Genomic DNA, 21,521 nt, shown 5'->3' on the forward strand with positions numbered 1-21,521 from the left:
CAAACACAGTTACACATGGAATAAACAAACATACAATCAATAACACAATAGATAAAGTCTATATACAGTGTGTGCAAATGAGGTAGGATAAGGGCGTGAGGCAATAAATAGGCCATAGTGGCGAAATGAATTACAGTATGGCAAATTAAACACTGGGGCTTTGGGGGTGACCAGTGAAATATACCTGCTGGAGCGCCTGCTGCGGGTGGGTGCTGCTATGGTGACCAGTGAGCTGAGATAAGGCGGGGCTTTACCTAGCAATGACTTATAGATGACCATGACCTGGAGCCAGTGGGTTTGGCGACAGATATGAAGCGAGGGCTAGCCAACGAGAGCATACAAGTCGCAGTGGTGGGTAGTAAATGGGGCTTTGGTGACAAAACGGATGACACTGATCAACTGCATCCAATTTGCTGAGTAGAGAGTTGGAAGTTATTTTGTAAATGACATCGCCGAAGTCTGCCATCTTGGTATTTGTCAACAACATGAAGACATTCATATTCTTGCCATTCCAGCACTGTCATTCTAAAACAAAGTAATTCTGGCTCATGCTGTGCTGTTCAATCACAACAATGCAGGATATTCAGCCACTCTTGGAGGACAATGGAAATTGAATAGAACTGCATTCCAATGCATTTCAACATGTGGCCATCATAACACCCTGATGAAGTCTATACACTGAGTATACAAAACATTAACACATGCTCTTTCCATGACATAAACTGACAAGGTGAATCCAGGTGAAAGCTATGATCCCTTAATGATGTCACTTGTTAAATCCACTTACATCTGTGTAGATGAAGGGGAGGAGACAGGTTAAAAAAAAGATTTTTAGGCCCTGAGACAATTGAGACATGGATTTTGTATGTGTGCCATTCAGAAGGTGAATGGGCAAGACAAAAGATTTAAGTGCCTTTGAACGGTGTAGGTGACAGGCGGACCGGTTTCTGTCAAGAACTGCAACGCTGCTGAGATTCACGCTAAACTATTTCCTGTGAGTATCAAAAATGGTCCACCAACCAAAGGACATCCAGCCAACTGTGGGTCAGCTAGATGTTACGCTGGTGGAAATATCGCACCTCTACGCCCCTGTCCAGCCCAACATAGAGAGGCGGCGGCAGGTGGGAGGAGCTATAGGAGGACGGGCTCATTGTCATGGCTAGAAAGCAATAAATGGAACAGAGTCAAACATGTAGTTTCTATACCGTACCATTGATTCCAGCTATTACAATGAGCCCGTCCTCCTATAGCTCCTCCCACCAGCCTCTGACATACAGGTACATTCCTTCTTGTTCTTTTTAAAAAGTGGAGCACTTCATGGTAAACTTCTCCCCCATCTTCACCCAGAGAATAGCTTCTATAGAAAAGATAGGGAAGAAAGAGAAACCATGGTTGTTAGATTCAAAGATGATACATATGTACCATACTGATGATTTAATACAGAATCAACCTTGATTGGTGGATTTGGGTTCTGAGAATATGAAATATACTTATTCATGTCACTGAGGGAGAGAAGGGAATGTATAATGTTTACATTCTGTCTGGATATGTTATTGTTAGCCATCAGGGGTCCTATGGGAGAAAAGAAACGGTCTGGTACAAGTCAACATGACAGCCGTGAGTTGGGGAGGAGTGAGCACTTTGGGGCAGAGGTCAGGTCAGATCAGATGAAGTGAGGAAGAACAGATATCACTAAGGTTCTGTCTAGCAACAGAGATGCACTGGCTGTTCAGATGTGTAGGAGACTCAGCATATGAGAAAGGGTTAAATATCAGAGCTTGTGTGAATATGTATTTTGTCTGTTCAGCTGTTCGATCCTTTGGGGTGAAAAAAAAACTTGGTTTAAGCTTTCATAGTGTCCGTCGAGTTCTTACTCTGATATTTAGAACCTAACAGTGGGAGGAAACAGCTTGCCTTACCTGCTACTGAGGTCAATTCATTGAGTGACAAGTGGGACAACAGAAAACACCTCAGAAGTGGCATCACCATCACCACAGCTGGCTGTGTACTGCTGTCTCTGTCTTACATCTGCTTATATGGACACAGGAAATAGGATACATCTGATATCACAGCCCCACACAGTCAACCACACCTGCATGTATTACTGAACACTATATACAATTTAATTCAGAATTTGTCATTTAATTTTATGTTATGTATTAAATTGTATTATAATTTCAATGGTTTATTCTGTTAGACAAATAAAATATGGTGAGTGGAGAATTTATGGATTGCATTGTTATAAAAACACAACAATAGACCCACCTGTAAATCAACTTTATTGCATTCCAGTGGTGATTTTAGCATGTAAATGTATGTAGGACCTAAGAGTTTGTGGGCACCGTTTGCCACCGTTATAGTGCAATTTATGTATTGTGTTGTGGCTTTGCTGGCATACATCTAAAACTTTTTTTTTGTGAGGCGTCTGTTTCTCAAACTAGATACTTTAATGTACTTGTCCTCTTGCTCAGTTGTGCCTCCCACTCCTCTTTCTATTCTGGTTAGAGCCAGTTTGCACTGTTCTGTGAAGGGAGTAGTACACAGCACTGTACGAGATCTTCAGTTTCTTGGCAATTTCTTGCATGGAATAGCCTTCATTTCCCAGAACAAGAATAGACTGTCGAGTTCCAGAAGAAAGTTTTGTTTCTGACCATTTTGAGCCTGTAATCAAACCCACAAATGCTGAGTATCTGGAGCATCAGCTAGTCCAAAGGCCAGTTTTATTGCTTCTTTAAAATCAGAACAGTTTTCAGCTGTGCTAACAATTGATCATTAGAAAACCCTTTTGCAAATAGCCGTTTAAAATGATAAACTTAATAAACTTTAGCTAACAACGTGCCATTGGAACACAGGAGCGATGGTTGTTGATAATGGGCCTCCGTAGATATTCCAACAACACAAAAAGCAGTTTCCAGCTACAATAGTCATTTACAACAATAACAATGTCTACATTGTATTTCTGATCAATTTGATGTTTTAATGGTCACAAAAATTTGCTTTTCTTTCAAAAACAAGGACATTTCTAAGTGACCCAAACTTTTGAACGGTAGTGTATATTTTTTTGGGGGGGGTCAAAACTGTATATTTTTGGGAGGTAAAATAAAACCACCGGCCCGTGGGCTGCCAGTTAGGGGAACCCTGCTCTAATGGACAAGTTGTCTTCTTTTCAGTGTCACATCTTTGGATTCAATCAAACCAGGGTTGTTTTCACATGGAACGAAATGATAGCAGATTGACCAAAATGTGTAGGGACCACCTGAACTTGTCCAATAAGAAACATTTGTTTTCCGTTGAATTGTTTTGCTACGGTGTGCACTAATGAATGCAACCATGTACTGTCGCTGGGATAAAAATAGTCTTTAGGTACTGTAACTACTTATATAATGCATAAGGATGGATAAAAAAAATTAAAACATCTTTGTGCAGTAATTATATACATTTTTCTCACAATGGTTTACTGCTTTTGGTTCCTTAAAACAGTTTAGACCTTAGAACATTTCAGATTAGCCTCACCATCAATTATGATTTTCATTTTTCTTTTTTTTCATTTAAGATTGTAGTAATTAAAAACTACAATTAAAATCGTCATCCTATTTACAAAACCTGAACAGTGTCAAGGTGTGGGATTTGAAAAGGAATTTCAAAGTGTGAAATATACAAAAAAACAGGGGACAACAAAAAAGTATGTGGAGTAGGCCTCAAGCAGGCACATCAACAAATCGCTTGATATACACTTCATACAGAGAAGAGAACCCATTTTGTTGAACTGCGAAATAAACAAAACTTTACACATGAACATCTCAAACCACCATAGAGCTAAGCCAAAAGTCCAAGCTTCTTTGGAAGAGCCCTGACCAGTGCCAAGCAGGCTAGCATATAAATCGATTAATCATTCTAGCTGTATCTATAGTACCAACTGCCAATCATGTACTGAAGTAAGAAGGAACTGATACAAGATATGGCAGGAATTATGGGAGGTGGAGTTTTGTTGTGGACGCCATTCACCTCAAGCTGTCACAATACAACAACAGATTTCTCAGTCTATATGACAGCAGTAAACATGGTAGCAGTAAAACATCATGGGAACTGAAACAGTCATTATATAAGTACAATATTAAGACAATAGCAGCCTCTTTCATAACATAAAACAATTGTGGCATTTACATAAGTATCATAATCAACCACCAGGTAAACATGTACATGTTCAACTTGAAACTGATAACTAATTCTCTCAGATTACTAATCGACTCTTGTTTTTCAGGTTTACAGTTGCGTTCCATTGCACTGCCTTCATGGAGGCGAGCCCTGGGCAAGATGTAAATATAGATCTGAATTTTACACCAGCAGATGGCGCAAGACAAGAAGAAAGGAGAAAGAGGAAGGCCACAAACAAAATCCTCTGTGGTAGGAGCAACAGGCTGACTTCTAGTAATGGTTATATGTTACATTCAGTGCCAAAAATTATAAAACACAAAGTCAAGTCAAAGGTTGCATGCATTCCAAATGGCACCCTATTCCCTCTGGTCAAAAGTAGTGCACTATATAGGGAATTGGGTGCCATTTGGGACTCAATAGAAACAATGTGGGGACTCACATTCTCCCCAGAGATATTGTAGCAGAATCAAAGCCCAGGGAGAATACTGGCAGACGCATTAGTAGCTGTTGAAACCTGATGATCAACATGTTTACAGTTTCCTTCCATTGCATTTCCTGGACGTGCGCTCTGAGCAAGATATAAATCTGCATTTTACACTAGCAGATCGAGCAAGACAAGGAGAAAGAGGGAGGCCAAAAACTAAATCTGTGGTAGGAGCAACAGGCTGGCTTTTGGTTATAAGAGTGGTTGTTGTACAGTCTTGCGAAACCCTCTTTCAGAAGGGAAACCAGTTTTAGTACATGTTTTCAGAAAAGTGCAGTGTTCAAATTGAATGTTCGCACAACCTTAGTATAGAACAGCGTGTAACATTAGTGATTTGATGGTATGGTGTTACAGTATAGTAATAACAACCAATTGTCTAGAATCTACAGTAGAGGAAACCTGGAATGTTAAACCATGCACCTTGCAGTATAGTGTGTACAGTGATTCGATTACCTGGTATTACAGTGTACCAATGTTCTACAGTGGTAGAATCTAGAGTGACACCATGGCTACCCTGTATAGAAACATTGATATATAGGGCAGTTACATATCATTTGTAATCAACCACAGACTTTAAAGGCTGCCATCAGTAGATTGTGAAGAAACAAATGCCGCAATTAGAATGACCTGAGTGCCAAAGTGACTGTCATCGGACACTTAACAGGAAACAGTCCAAAGGATAGTGACAAGCCCCTTATTGATCGTCAAGGAAACAGTCCCTTACAGAGACTGCCAGTTAACGAATCAGTTACTAAAGACTGGAATGCTGGTCCTGTCACTGTTTAGACCTGGAGAGACAGAGTGAGAAAGAGAGAACGAAAGAGCGAGAGAGAGAGAGAACGAAAGAGCGAAAGAGAGAGAAAACGAAAGAGCGAAAGAGAGAGAAAACGAAAGAGCGAAAGAGAGAGAAAACGAAAGAGCGAAAGAGAGAGAAAACGAAAGAGCGAAAGAGAGAGAAAACGAAAGAGCGAGAGAGAACGAAAGAGCGAGAGAGAACGAAAGAGCGAGAGAACGAAAGAGCGAGAGAACGAAAGAGCGAGAGAACGAAAGAGCGAGAGAACGAAAGAGCGAGAGAACGAAAGAGCGAGAGAACGAAAGAGCGAGAGAGCGAGAGAACGAAAGAGCGAGAGAACGAAAGAGCGAGAGAACGAGAGAACGAAAGAGCGAGAGAGCGAGAGAAAGAAAGAGCGAAAGAGCGAGAGAAAGAAAGAGCGAGAGAAAGAAAGAGCGAAAGAGCGAGAGAAAGAAAGAGCGAGAGAAAGAAAGAGCGAGAGAACGAAAGAGCGAAAGAGCGAGAGAGCGAGAGAGCGAGAGAAAGAAAGAGCGAAAGAGCGAGAGAAAGAAAGAGCGAGAGAAAGAAAGAGCGAGAGAAAGAAAGAGCGAAAGAGCGAGAGAAAGAAAGAGCGAGAGAAAGAAAGAGCGAAAGAGCGAGAGAAAGAAAGAGCGAGAGAAAGAAAGAGCGAAAGAGCGAGAGAAAGAAAGAGCGAGAGAAAGAAAGAGCGAAAGAGCGAGAGAAAGAAAGAGCGAGAGAGAGAGAGCGAGAGAGAGAGAGCGAGAGAGAGAGCGAGAGAGAGAGAGAGAGAGAGAGAGAGAGAGAGAGAGAGAGAGAGAGAGAGAGAGAGAGAGCGAGAGAGAGAGAGAGCATATTGTTACACAACAATAGAAAGTAAAAACAGGAGACACTTCACTAATCATTACAAGGAGCAAGAGCAGCATGTAAACTACAAAATAACTACAAGGTTAACTACAGGATACTCAATCATAAAAAATATGTCCCCTATGAAGCTATGATGCTGAATAGAAAGAGCTATTCTAAATACAGTAGATGTAGATACAATATGTTTTAGATATTCATTTTAGATGTACAATAGAGATAGACATATTAGATGTAGATACAACATACAGTAAGGATAACTTTTCCTTCCGCCTCATCATCGTGGTGCCTGTCAGTTGGGTGGCCACTGTCCCCTATAACCGACAAGGACAAGTCAGAAGCTGATCTGTGACATATTGTGGAGGAATGTCATGTAACGTTTCAATCTCCAGAGGAGCATTGCCTCCTCCAAAATTCAGTGAAAATAAGAGTTGGGCAGAAATAAAATAAAAAGTTAGTCAAGAGACTTGCAAGTAGGGCTGGGTGACATGTCCTAAAAGTAATATCTCAACAACAACAAAAATCCAGAGGTTTGGACGATTACCGATATATCTCGATTTCTTGTTTTTCTCTAAACAAATTAAAAAAGGCCAAAACTTAATTATTAACTGAATTTTCTTTATTAAAATTTTTAAAAAGGCCTCAAGGCCCATTTGTGCAAAACAAATTAACACATCCACACGTCTATTCTATTGTTTAGGAATGTTTGACCACTAGCTGTTTGAATGTAATTTATATAATCATTTTGATTGAAAATGTATTAATTTAGTTAATTTGTTGTTATAATTAAAACAGCTGTAATAAATACCATTTAAAATAACACAAGCATATTGCTATTACGTTGTTATAACTAACTTCTTTCAAAACAGGGTTTCTCACAAACTCATAAGCAGATACTGAGACCCACACACACCCAGAGACAGATGGCTGACACAAACCCCACACAAACACTGATTAAAACAGGAAAGGCCTTGACCAACAGGGTGCTTGGGTCTGCATTTCACGAGATACTGAGACACACACACACCCAGGGACAGACGGCTGACGCAAACCTTTCATAAACACTGATAAGACAGGAACATCTACGCACACACAAAATCTCCTCTTCAGGCTGAACATTTTACAGAGACACACAGAAATGTCAAAATAGGAACATCTACGCACACACCTAATCTCCTGTTTTAGCTGAACATTTCTGAAGACAAAGGACTCTACTCAGAGCCAATGGGACAGTGACACTAGCCTGAAGGGGACCTCTCCCAACTCATCAGGACCAACCAGAAGACCAGACCAGCCAGACTCAACCTACTTTATTACCTGTATAAAATACATTTGCACTATGTTTCGGGGCTCTGTTCCGACGGTTCCCTATGAGCCAGACAGAACGAGTCCGTGCGCGCTATCTCAGATATCTTTACCTCTGAATAAAACTGCCTTTTACCATACCTGATCCACTTCGTCCAGAGTCTCTACTTGATCTCAGTTCTCCAGTAATTCAGATATCAACACAGCCTGTGGTTATTTGCTATTGGATTGGCAGAATGACAACTACTAACACATTAGCCTACAGCTGGCCTGAACATAACTTTTTTGAATGCACTTTAATTATCCAATGTCACACTTACCGATGGCGAGGTGAAGCCTGTGCCCAAAGCACAGCAGGCGGGTCCAGTTGTTCAAACGCAATGCTTTTATCATGTTGCTCCTGCTGTCAGTTATCATGCACACCTGTTGGTCTTCACTCATCTTCCACGATGCCAGAGTCTTTGAGATCCTGGACTATTACTTCACCCGTATGATCATCGGGGAAGTTAGACGTCTGTTCTACAGTTTCCAGTCTTCATTTATGTAGTGGACTGTCACATTTAGGTATGGCTCTGACGTTCTGCTCGACCATAGATCGGCTGTGGTGGAAAAATAAGAAACACTAGCCAGCTTCTCTGCGACTCTTTCGCGGGTAGCAGTGTATATTCGCGGCAGGGCTTCTCCGTGAAATACTTGCGGCTTGGCAGCTGATTTGTGGTCACCTGTACCTAGCAGATTTTTAAACGCTGACATTTCTACTGTAAAGATTGGAACCATATCTTTCGCTATGTAATAGGTCACTGCATCCGTTATCTCCTTCTACCTCAAACTTTTGTCATAAGGGATTACATTTGAAAAGGAAGCGACTATGGTAGTTTGTCTTTTAGCTGACATTTTGGAAATTGGGCGACTGGAATCGGCATTGCGTAGTCTCACGAATTCCTCCCATTCCACCGCGTGTTTCAGTTGCAGGTGATGGAAGGGGTTGGTTGTACTGCTGCTTTTCGTAGCAACTGTCTTTCGACACATTTTGCACAGGACATTCGTTTGCTGAACAACAGACCTCTTCAACCCGAACCACTTCCATATTACTGAAAAAACATTGCTGCCCTTTTCGGGGATGATTTCATCCTCACGAGTGGCTGAGCTGGTTTCCCTACTTTCCATTTTGGTGGAACTCTTACCGCAGCTACACTTCGTCAGCGTGGTTACAATTTGTGAAAGGCTGTCTAGGGTTGTGATTGGTGGATAACCTATGTGCACGTGTTGGCACGCAACTGGGACATGATTCCACATTGGGCTGACAGCGAAGAGACAGTGAGACGCTGCATTTGTAAAACGTTACAACATTATAACAGAACCTCAATTCTTGCGATAGACATTTTCCATATCGCATTCAAACAAACTCTAATATATCGAGAGAGAAAAAACTCGATCGCCCAGCCCTACTTGCAAGACAGGTCTTCCCTCACAGTGCAGATAGGCCCATATTTCACCCAGCATTACATAATAAACTCAGCAAAAAAAAACGGTAATTCAAAGATAATTCGTAAAATCCAAATAACTTCACAGATCTTCATTGTAAAGGGTTTAAACACTGTTTCCCATGCTTGTTCAATGAACATGCACCTGTAGAACGGTCGTTAACTTACAGATGGTAGTCAATTATGGTCACAGTTATGAAAAATTAGGACACTAAAGAGGCCTTTCTACTGACTCTTAAAAACACCAAAAGAAAGATGCCCAGGGTCCCTGCTCATCTGCGTGAACGTGCCTTAGGCATGCTGCAAGGAGGTATGAGGCCTGCAGATGTGGCCAGGGCAATAAATTGCAATGTCCGTACTGTGAGACGCTTAAGACAGCAGTACAGGGCGGACAGCTGATTGTCCTCGCAGTGGCAGACCACGTGTAAAAACACCTGCATAGGATCGATACATCCAAACATCACACCTGCGGGACAGGTACAGGCTGGCAACAACAACTGCCCGAGTTACACCAGGAATGCACTTTCCCTCCATCAGTGCTCAGACTGTCCGCAATAGGCTGAAAGAGGCTGGACTGAGGGCTTGTAGGCCTGTTGTAAGGAAGGTCCTCACCAGACATCACCGGCAACAACGTTGCCCATGGGCACAAACCCACTGTCGCTGGACCAGACAGGACTGGCAAAAAGTGCCCTTCACTGACGAGTCATAGTTTTGTCTCACCAGGGGTGATGGTCAGACTCGCGTTTATGGTTGAAGGAATGAGCGTTACACTGAGGCCTGTACTCTGGAGCGGGATCGATTTGGAGGTGGAGGGTCCGTCATGGTCTGGGGCGGTGTGTCACAGCATCTTTGGACTGAGCTTGTCATTGCAGGAAATCTCAACGCTGTGCGTTACAGGGAAGACATCCTCCTCCCTCATGTGGTACCCTTCCTGCAGGCTCATCCTGACATGACCCTCCAGCATGACAATGCCACACCACTTATTCTGTGCGTGATTTCCTGCAAGACAGGAATGTCAGTGTTCTGCCATGGCCAGCGAAGAGCCCGGATCTCAATCCCATTGAGCACATCTGGGACTCATTGGATCGGGCGTTGAGGGCTGGGGCAATTCCATTCAGAAATGTCCGGGAACTTGCAGGTGCCTTGGTGGAAGAGTGGGGTAACATCTCACAGCAAGAACTGGCAAATCTGGTGCAGTCCATGAGAAGGCAATGCACTGCAGTACTTAATGCAGCTGGTGGCCACACCAGATACTGACTTACTTTTGACCCCCTTTTTATTCAGGGACACATTATTCAATTTCTGTTAGTCATATGTCTGTGGAACTTGTTCAGTTTATTTCTGTTGTTAAATCTTGATATGTCATACAAATATTTACACATGTTAAGTTTGCTGAAAATTAACACAGTTGACGTTTTCTTTTTTTGCTGAGTTTAGGATGACCCAAATAAATAATCTCCCTTCACCACAGCCATGCAGCTAAAACACCGAAATTAGAACAGGGGTGAGTCAATTCTTAAGTTTTCCCCATGAGAACAATACAAAAGTGGAGCTATCATCATCGCCAACTGTTTTGGTAAACAATTAGTAATCATCCGGCCTCCATTTTATACTCCACTTGTGACGGATGAAACACTACCCTTTGACCTACATTCAATCAAATAAGTCATTAAATTCAAAGGGAGGGAACAGACAGACATGTGTTCCGGCTGAGTGGCTAGTTTCACAAACCAAAATCATGTGAATGCTAGCCTGGTCAAATATCTGTTTGTACTACTCTTGCCAACTCCATAGCTCATTGTCAAGACAAAGATGTTAGGCATGACAATGAGTGACAAGGGGTTGACATGATAGCCTGAGTGCCAGTCTGTTTGGGCTATGTGAATGCATTACGGAGTGTTGCTTTTGCCTTGGAAAATGTAATCATTTTCATTTGTTGAGTTATAATTATCAAATTATGATGCTGGTCATTATAAATTATATGTATTGCTTCTACAGGGAATTCTGTGAACTGTCTAGGAAAGATGGGAAACCATGAACCCAAAGTGACAAACAAAAATTACATTTTTTAATAAATACTGAATATTGAAGGACATACTCATTAATGGTAAGGTGGACTGCCTTCGAGCTCCTGTGAAAAAAAAAAGAACACAAAACCTACTATTACAATTTAGCTTAAAACAAACTGTACTGAACAAAAATATAAATGCAACATGTAAAGTCTTGGTCCCATGTTTAATGTCCTGAATTAAAAATCCCAGAAATGTTCCATATGCACAAAAAATGTATGTCTCTGAAATTGTGCACAAAAGCATTTACATCCCTGTTAGTAAGCATTTATCCTTTGCAAAAATAATCCATCCACCTGAGAAGTGTGGCTTGTCAAGAAGCTGATTAAACAGCATCATTACACAGGTGCACCTTGTGCTGGGGACACCAAAAGGCCACTCTAAAATGTGCAATTTTGTCACACATCACAATGCCACAGATGTGTCAAGTTTTGAGTGAGTGTGCATTTGGTATGTTGACTGCAGGAACGTCCATCAGAGCTGTTGCCATATAATTTAATGTTCACTTCTCTACCATAACCCGCCTCCCAATGTCGTTTTAGAGTATTTTGCATTACGTCCAACCGGCCTCACAACCGCATGTAACCACGACAGCCCAGGACCTCCACATCCGGCTTCTCACCTGCGGGATCATCTGAGACCAACCAACCGGACAGCTGATGAAACTGAGGAGTATTTCTGTCTGTAATAAAGCCCTTTTGTGGGGAAAATGAATTAGCTGGTCCTGGCTCCGAAGTGGGTGGGCCTGAGCCCTCCCAGGCTCACCCATTGATGCACCCCTGCCCAGTCATGTGAAATCCATAGATTAGGGTCTCATTTAATGTTTCCAGTTAACTGATTTCCTTATATGAACTGTAACTCAGTAAAATGGTTCAAATTGTTGCATGTTGCGTTTATATTTTTGTACAGTATACAAAAAAGTTAATAAGTAAAGCAAAAGTGATGAACAATAAATAGCCTACTAGTGCAGTTCATGCTTAATCCATTAATATTGACTTGGATTGAGCATCAAATACACTGTTTTTCATGGTTAGTATAAGCCTATACCACACATGGCTGAAAGCCACTGATCATATAGTAAAGATGTCTGATGTTTAACTACTGTACATGACGACTGGCTGAGCCTGGGTATTTTCACTAGGTTGTTTGACTACTGAGGTACTTGGCAGTGTAACTTTAAGGTATTCATCCCTATTCAGAGCCAAAATGGGTGGCTGCCAACTGCCAAAGCATGCAGTCCCACTATACAGGTTCATTTAGCACGCCAAGCAGAGATCCATGATACTCAACAAAGCTTCATATCTGTTCATGGAGGAGTTACACACAGAGAGATCGCACATATCAGCCAGGCCCATGTAGCACAGTCTAAGAGAGCTGTCATCAGTCTGTACTGTATGACAATTCATGTACTTACGTTGGACAGAGCGCCTCTTTAATATCAGCAGCGCAGCAAGGAGTCCAATGATCAGAGATCCTATGACCCCAACTGGGGCAAGCCAATGGATGGTGGAGTCAGAAGCAAAATCATCTTTTGAACCTTCAAATGCAGGTGGAAAATAAACAATTCACAGATATTTGAATTAAATACAGGTAGTGCTACTCTGTGCATCTATGTCTGGTCACAAAGTCCATGATTGAGAACAAATAAAATGATTATTTTTACAAATCTAATCCAGCAGACCTGGATTCAGTCAACCAAAGTTCAATGTCATTTCAACTAAATAGAAGTTCCAATATTATTCTAAAATATCAAATACAGAGGAAAAGGTCAGTTATGATTGGTCAAAGTCAGTATCAGGTCATGTCACTTGTTCCAACTTAATTTCCTGCAGAGTAATTCTTGATTATTTTGATATCTTTAAAATAAACAGACTAGAGCTCTTTTCTAATCTAAATATAATCTTAATTTACTTCCCATTGCTAAAACTAATTCGTTTTCTCATCAAATGGATCATTTGTATTTGGAAATTCCCCGCCAGGCAGGTCAGAAAAAAACATTCAAAATGGCTGCGAGAGGTGAGAAACAACTGCAGATAAGGAATGTTCTGGTAAGAAGGTATTATGACTGCACTGAATCGTGATAAGATGGAGCATTAGAGACAGATTGGAGACTATGAGCTCTAATTTGCAACTAGTGCAGGTATTTACAACTCCACTATCATTATTAACCTAGTAATTTCCTCTAGGCTCACCAGATGACAAGCAGACTGGATTAAGCAAACATGGAAAATCTTCTGGAATCATATTGAAACATGTATGGAATGTTTCTTAGCCAAACCAAGACATTCATCTTCTTTTTTCCAGTTTCAAGGAAGATGTTCAGTCAGATTTGGGAGCATGTTATGGCCTGATCTACTCCACCCCTCAGTGACATGTTCTCTCATTATAAGGCTGATTTATTGTGCTCACACATGATAAAGATGTCGTAAAAAAGGCCTATGCTGATAAAAGTAGACTAGATTGAGGCTGAATTGTTTACAATGATCAGGGTTAGGATGAGCGAATAAGGGAGACTGGCATGTTTTGGATTTGGCCCTGCTTTCAAAAAGGATGACATCACAAACATTCATACACACTGTGTATACTGACCACGATGGCAGAACGTACCTGCTGAACATACAAACGGGATCTCAAATGATGCCTTCCCCTCCTGGACTCCATTGGTGTTGTGCACTGTGCATGAGTAGTTTGTGGAACCACTGTATGTAGCCTTCAGAATTGTTAGTTTACTGGAGAGGCTAAACAGTGTGTCGTCTGTCTTTTTGGCCACAAGTTCAGCACTGCCTGTGCAGTTCGTGCCAAACTCGTCAAACCACCAGATCAACCCTTTCTGGTGCCCACCTGTAGTGTTGCAGAAAATGGTCACATCTGTGTTCTGTTTTATGCAGTTCTCAGGACTGGAACTCATGGTTGGTGATTTGTACATAGCTGGAAGAGAGAGAGAGAAAGAATTTATATTACATACAGTTGAAGTTGGAAGTTCACATACACCTTAGCCAAATACATTTAAAGTCAGTTTCACAATTTCTGACATTTAATCCTAGTAAAAATTCCCTGTCTTAGGTCAGTTAGAATCACCACTTTATTTTAAGAAGGTGAAATGTCAGAATAATAGTAGAGAGAATGATTTATTTCAGCTTTTATTTCTATCATCACATTCCCAGTGGGTCAGAAGGTTACATACACTCAATTAGTATTTGGTAGCATTGCCTTTAAATTGTTTAACTTAAGTCAAACATTTTATGAAGCCTTCCACAAGCTTCCCACAATAAATTGGGTGAATTTTGGCCCATTCCTCCTGACAGAGCTGGTGTAACTAAGTCAGGTTTGTAGGCCTCCTTGCTCACACACGCTTTTTCAGTTCTGCCCACATTTTCTATGGGATTGAGGTCAAGGCTTTATGATGGTCACTCCAATACCTTGACTTTGTTGTCCTTAAGCCATTTTGCCACAACTTTGTAAGTATGCTTGGGGTCATTGTCCATTTGGAAGACCCATTTGCAACCACGCTTTATCTTCCTGACTTATGTCTTGAGACGTTGCTTCAATATATCCACATAATTTTCCATCCTCATGACGCCATCTATTTTGTGAAGCACACCAGTCCCGCCTGCAGCAAAGCACCCCCACAACATGATGCTGCCACACCCGTGTTTCACAGTTGGGATGGTGTTCTTTGGCTTGCAAGCCACCCCCTTTTTCCTCCAAACATAACAATGGTCATTATGGCCGAACAGCTCTATTTATGTTTCATCAGACCAGAGGACATTTCTCCAAAAAGTTCGATCTTTGTCCCCATGTGCAGTTGCAAACCGTAGCCTGGCTTTTTTTAATGGCAGTTTTGGAGCAGTGACTTCTTACTTGCTGAGCAGCCTTTCAGGTTATGTCGAAATAGGACTCGTTTTACTGTGGATAGAGACTACTTTTGTACCTGTTTCCTCCAGCATCTTCACAAGGTCCTTTGCTGTTGTTCTGGGATTGATTTTCACTTTTCGCACCAAAATACATTCATCTCTAGGAGACAGACCGTGTCTCCTTCCTGAGTGGTATAACGGCTGCGTGGTCCCATGGTCTTTATACTTGCTTACTATTGTTTGTACAGTTGAACGTGGTACCTTCAGGCATTTGGAAATTGCTCCCAAGGATGAACCAGACTTGTGTGGAGGTCTACAACTTTTGATTTTTCCCATGATGTCAAGCAAAGAAGTACTGAGTTTGAAGGTAGGCCTTGAAATACATCCACAGGTACACCTCCAATTGACTCAAATGATGTCAATTAGCCTATCATCATTTTCTGGAATTTTCCAAGCTGTTTAAAGGCACAGTCAACTTAGTGTATGTAAACTTCTGACCCACTGGAATTGTGATACAGTGAATTATAAGTGAAATAATCTGTCTGTTAACAATTGTTGGAAAAATGACTTGTGTCATGCACAAAGTAGATGTTCTAACCAACTTGCCAAAACTGTAGTTTGTTAACAAGAAATTTGTGGAGTGTTTGAAAAATGAGTTTTAATGACTCCAACCTAAGTGTATGTAAACTTCCAACTTCAACTGTACATGTGGGTGCAGTTCGCAACAACATCAGTGGGTAAACATCGTTAAGACAGACTTTGCACCTTTTCAACACCCATATAACTTGGAATGAGATTACTGGAGGAGTGATTTTTAATCAACTTGAATTACCTTTCTTTTATCACTCACATGTTCTAATTGAGTCTGTGTACATTATTTGTAAACACTGATTGCATGACATGGGTAGAATGGCATTATGGAGGCTAGTTGTGGACATTCCCACTGGTACTACTCTGTGCCGTTTGAGCACTGTCATTCTGAAACAGAAAGTAACAATGCTCCTGCTGTGCTGTCCAATCACACACTTACAAATAGATCTGAACTCCCCCTGAACATATTCCAGACTTAACATCCTTATCAACTTTGTATCATAACTGTATGTGTGTGTGTGTGTGTGTGTGTGTGTGTGTGTGTGTGTGTGTGTGTGTGTGTGTGTGTGTGTGTGTGTGTGTGTGTGTGTGTGTGTGTGTGTGTGTGTGTGTGTGTGTGTGTGTGTGTGTGTGTGTGTGTGTGTGTGTGACAACAATGGAAGTTGAATAGAACTTCATTTCAAGATGTGGGCATCATAATACCCTGATGAAGGCTATGAGCTGAGACATATTTCAAAAAATAAAATGTTGTATTGTATTCTTATATTGCCCTTAAAGAGTGGCTGAATATCTCACATGTTCCGTTTTCTCCTTTCATGAACCTGTGTTGAAAGGTGCTTGTATTTTTATAATCACATTTAGTTGAACTGTAGAGAGTATAGGACTCACCTGTGACACTGAGGCTCATTGTAACTGTAGCATCACCACTGTCTGTTCTCACCATGCATTCATACACCCCCTTGTCGGCCATCTTGGTATTAGTCAACAACAAGGACACATTCATATTCTTGTTGTTCCAGGATGGCATGGCAAATTTATATCCAAGGGCTGAGGCATTTTCATGTTTATGGTATTCCAACAAAATTGCATCACCTCCCACCCTCTTCCAGGTCACCGTCAAGATGGTCACGTTCTGAACAGCTTTGACAATACACTCTAGCAATGACTGCTGACCATAAACCCCATGGTATTCTTCTTTACACTCCAGTTCGACAAATGCTGTAAGTAAAATATCATTACAGAGTAAAAGACCACATAAATACAGAAGATAATTACTGTTATAGTAGTCAGTTTTCTCATAATGTGACCAATCTTATTGAACATTTAGTAAAAAATAATATACAGTTCTTCCAAACCACAAAGTTAATAATCTGCTGAAAACAATAAATACATTGTTGTATTTTTGTATATAACATTTTATAATCATTATTATGGAATTCACGGCACAACTTACTCTCAGAGAAATTTCCAGCTCTGATACAGGCTAAATGGATCGCAACAAACAGGAAGCTGGTAGCTGAAGTCATCTTTGGATTCCTGAGTAGGAAGAGAGAAATGTACAATGACAACACTTGTCACAGCAGTATGAGGTAAGTCTCTAGACTGCGTGAGGTAGGTCTATAGACTGCCTATCACTCACAGAGTGGCACTGGACTGTCGTATGGAAATAAAGACATAAAACAGTTGCTAACAGAAACAAATCTAAAGTAAAGGGTTGAATAGGTCTTAATTATACTGAACAAAAATATAAACGCAATATGTGACAATTTCAAACATATTATTGATTTACAGTTCATATGATGAAATCAAAGTATATTGAAATAAATTCACTTAGGCCCAAATCTATGGATTTAACATGACTGGGAATTCAGATGCATCCGTTGGTCACAGATACATTTAAAAATAAAAGGGCCTCACAGTATTTCTGTGCATTCAAATTGCCATCGTTAAAATGCAATTGTGTTCATTGTCCGTAGCTTATGCCTTCCCATACCATAACCCCACCGCCACTATTGGGCACTCTGTTCACAACATTGGCTCAGCAAACCGCTTGCCCACACGACGCAATACACTTGTCTGTGGTTGTGAGGCTGGTTGGACGTACTGCCAAATTCCCTAAAAGGATGCTGGAGATGGTTTATGGTATAGAAACTAACATAACATTCTCTGACAACAGCTCTGGTGTACATTCCTGCAGGCAGCATACCAATTGCACACTCCCTCAAGACTTGAGACATCTGTGGTATTGTGTGGTATGACAAAACTGCACATTTTAAAGTGGCCTTTGAGTGTCCCCATCACAAGGTGCACCTGTGTAATGATCATGCTGTTTAACCAGCTTCTTGATATGCCACACCTCTCAGGTGGATGGACTATCTTGGCACTAACAGGGATGTAAACAAATTTGTGCACAATATTTGAGAAAATATTGTGCGCATGGAACATTTCTGGGATCTTTTATTTCAGCTCATGAGACTTGGGACCAACAGTTTACATGTTGCATTTATATTTTTGTTCAGTGTAAGTGCATAGTGAATGAGGGCCTAACATAGGCAACTGTCCCCTATTAAACTATCTACTGGTCTGCTAAATGACTTAAATGTAAATGTAAATGTAAATGGTCACCTTCCACCTGGATTGTCAACATGCCTGTTTCAACTATTTCTTTGGCAGGCAAACACAATAAAATGTGAACATTATACAAATAGACAAAAGAGCATTTACATTTTAATAATTTAGCAGACACACTTATCCAAAGCGACTTAAGTGTTCATCTTAAGATGCACTATATGTACAAAAGTATGTGGACACCCCTTCAAATGAGTGGATTCGGCTATTTCAGCCACACCCGTTGAAGACAGGTGTATAAAATTGAACACACATCCATGCAATCGCCATAGACAAACATTGGCAGTAGAATGGCCTTACTGAAGAACCCAGTGACTTTCAACTTGGCACCGTCATAGAATGCCACCTTTCCAACAAGTCAGTTCATCAAATTTCTGTCTGCTACAGCTGCACCGGTTAACTGTAAGTGCTGTTATTGTGAAGTGGAAACGTCTAGGAGCAACAACGGCTCAGCCGCGAAGTGGTAGGACACACAAAATCGTCTGTCCTCGGTTGCAACACTCACTACCGAGTTCCAAACTGCATCTGGAAGCAATGTCAGCACAATAACTGTCAGGAACTGCATGAAATGGGTTTCCATGGCCAAGCAGCCGCACACAAGCCTAAGATCACCATGCACAATACCAAGCTGTGGCTGGAGTGGTGTAAAGCTCGCCGGCATTGGACTCTGGAGCAGTGGAAACGCGCTCTCTGGAGTGATAAATCACGCTTCACCATCTGGCAGTTTGACGGACGAATCTGGGTTTGGCGGATGCCAGGAGAACGCTACTTGCCCCAATGCATAGTGCCAACTATAACGTTTGGTGGAGGAGGAATAATGGTCTGGGGCTGTTTTTCATGGTTCAGGCTAGGACCATTAGTTCCAGTGAAGGGAAATCTTAATGCTACAGCATACAATGACATTCTAGACGATTATGTGCTTCCAACTTTGTGGCAACAGTTTACGGAAGATCTTTTCCTGTTTCAGCATGGCAATGTCCCCATACACAAAGCGAGGTCATTACAGGAATGGGTTGTTGAGATCGGTGTGGAAGAACTTGACTGGCCTGCACAGAGGCCTGACCTCAACCCCATTGAACACCTTTGGGATGAATTGGAACGCCGACTGCAAGCCAGGCCTAATCGCCCAACATCAGTGCCCGACCTCACTAATGCTCTTGTGGCTGAATGGAAGCAAGTCCCCACAACAATGTTCCAACATTGCTGGAGAGCCTTCCCAGCTGTTATAGCAGCAAAGGGGGGACCAACTCCATATTAATGCTCATGATTTTGGAATGAGATGTTTGACGAGCAGGTGTCCACATACTTTGATAATGTAGTCTAGCTAGGTGGGTCAACCACATATCGCAGTCATAGTAAATACATTTTTCCTCAAAGTAGCTATCAGCAAAGTTAGAGCTAGTAAGGGAGGGAGAAGTCAAGTGCGAAAGGCTTTTTTTCACACGGAAGGAAACGCATTCTATTACTAAGGAAACAATGTGTGGGAGATGACAGTACTGTTAAATTAATTCAAGTGGCCACTAAAGCTGTTGGAGTTATTCTCACCCACAATATACTTGTTGCTTCTGGAGCCAATGTACAGTCGTGGCCAAGTTTTGAGAATGACACAATGACACATCAGTTTGTATGATGGCAATTTGCATATACTCCAGAATGTTATGAAGAGTGATCAGATGAATTGCAATTAATTGAAAGTCCCTCTTGCCATGCAAATGAACTGAATCTCCAAAAAACATTTCCACTGCATTTCTGCAGTAGGCTTCAGGGCGCCCAAGAAAGTCCAGCAAGCGCCAGGACCGTCTCCTAAAGTTGATTCAGCTGCGGGATCGGGGCACCACCAGTACAGAGCTTGCTCAGGAATGGCAGCAGCCAGGTGTGTGCATCTGCACGCACAGTGAGGCGAAGACTTTTGGAGGATGGCCTGGTGTCAAGAAGGGCAGCAAAGAAGCCACTTCTCTCCAGGAAAAACATCAGGGACAGACTGATATTTTGCAAAAGGTAAAGGGATTGGACTGCTGAGGACTGGGGTAAAGTCATTTTCTCTGATGAATCCCCTTTCCGATTGTTTGGGGCATCCGGAAAAAAGCTTGTCCGGAGAAGACAAGGTGAGCGCTACCATCAGTCCTGTGTCATGCCAACAGTAAAGCATCCTGAGAACCATTCATGTGTGGGGTTGCTTCTTAGCCAAGGGAGTGGGCTCACTCACAATTTTGCCTAAGAACACAGCCATGAATAAAGAATGGTACCAACACATCGAGAGCAACTTCTCACAACCATCCAGGAACAGATTGGTGACGAACAATGCCTTTTCCAGCATGATGGAGCACCTTGCCATAAGGCAAAAGTGATAACTAAGTGGCTCGGGGAACAAAACATCGATATGTTGGGTCCATGGCCAGGAAACTCCCCAGACCTTGATCCCATTGAGATATTGTGGTCAATCCTCAAGAGGCGGGTGGACAAACAAAAACCCACAAATTCTGACAAACTCCAAGCATTGATTGTGCAAGAATGGGCTGCCATCAGTCAGGATGTGGCCCAGAAGTTAATTGACAGCATGCCAGGGCGGATTGCAGAGGTCTTGAAAAAGAAGGGTCAACACTGCAAATATTGAGTCTTTGCATCAAAAAAAAATTATGTAATTGTCAATAAAAGCCTTTGACACTTATGAAAGGCTTGTAATTATACTTCAGTATTCCATAGTAACATCTGACAAAAATATCTAAAGACACTGAAGCAGTAAACTTTGTGGAAATTCATATATGTGTAATTCTCAAAACTTTGTGACTGTAGCTGAAGAATGCGCAAAGGAATAAACAGCTGCAATGGGAGAATAAGACATTTTTTCCTCCCTTGTGAGGACTACTGGAAGGACCTTTCACAGAAAGATGCATGAAATATGCCTACAGATGCAAAACTGCAGGCAATGATCAAGGGATAGGATGTAGTACCCCGCTAACTTGGTTGTGGTTTGAGACAACAAAAAATCCATATAGTATACTTGACATGTGGAGAAAGCTCCAAAATGTTGGACACACAAAATGAAATATTTGCAGAACTCAGAACCTTCACTTTAATGAGTTAACATGATTTAACACAGAATCAACCTTGATTGGTGGGAGGAAACAGCTTGCCTTACCTGCTGCTGTGGTCAATTCATTGAATGAGAAGTAGAACAGCAAACTCCTCAGCAGTGACATCACCATTACCACAGCTGTCTGTGTACTGCTGTCTGTCTCTGTCTGTCATCTACTTATAAAGAACAGGAAATAGGATACATCTGACATCACAGTCCCT

At 41.5% G+C, this 21,521-nt stretch overlaps 1 protein-coding gene across 2 annotated transcripts; it reads right to left on the reverse strand.

Moving 5' to 3' along the window:
• Positions 1 to 2,956: 2,956 nt before the first annotated feature.
• LOC139567702 (CD276 antigen-like) lies at positions 2,957 to 21,461 on the reverse strand. Of its 2 annotated transcripts, none has more exons than XM_071389134.1 (8): positions 21,364 to 21,461; positions 17,050 to 17,132; positions 16,485 to 16,814; positions 13,759 to 14,079; positions 12,566 to 12,637; positions 11,181 to 11,213; positions 6,543 to 6,607; positions 2,957 to 5,427 (listed from the first exon to the last, which is right to left on the reverse strand). In XM_071389134.1, the coding sequence occupies exons 2-8, from the start codon at positions 17,120 to 17,122 to the stop codon at positions 5,422 to 5,424; spliced, it is 900 nt and encodes a 299-aa protein (XP_071245235.1). In that variant the 5' UTR covers positions 17,123 to 17,132; positions 21,364 to 21,461; the 3' UTR covers positions 2,957 to 5,421. The 2 variants fall into 2 exon arrangements, with proteins under 2 accessions (XP_071245235.1, XP_071245234.1); XM_071389133.1 differs by having other exon boundaries at positions 5,289 to 5,427; positions 12,566 to 12,688.
• Positions 21,462 to 21,521: the final 60 nt, after the last annotated feature.

The sequence above is a fragment of the Salvelinus alpinus genome, chromosome 2 (assembly GCF_045679555.1).
Source record: "Salvelinus alpinus chromosome 2, SLU_Salpinus.1, whole genome shotgun sequence".
Lineage (NCBI taxonomy): Eukaryota > Metazoa > Chordata > Actinopteri > Salmoniformes > Salmonidae > Salvelinus > Salvelinus alpinus.

Bases quoted from the DNA above. Each gene is read 5' to 3' on its own strand.
- LOC139567702 (XM_071389133.1), bottom strand. From the start codon at position 17,122: ATGACTTCAGCTACCAGCTTCCTGTTTGTTGCGATCCATTTAGCCTGT. The intron at 16,815-17,049 runs GTAAGTTGTGCC...TTTTACTTACAG, and splicing joins AGCTGGAAATTTCTCTGAGA to CATTTGTCGAACTGGAGTGT. The intron at 12,689-13,758 runs GTACGTTCTGCC...CTGCATTTGAAG, and splicing joins CCCGTTTGTATGTTCAGCAG to GTTCAAAAGATGATTTTGCT.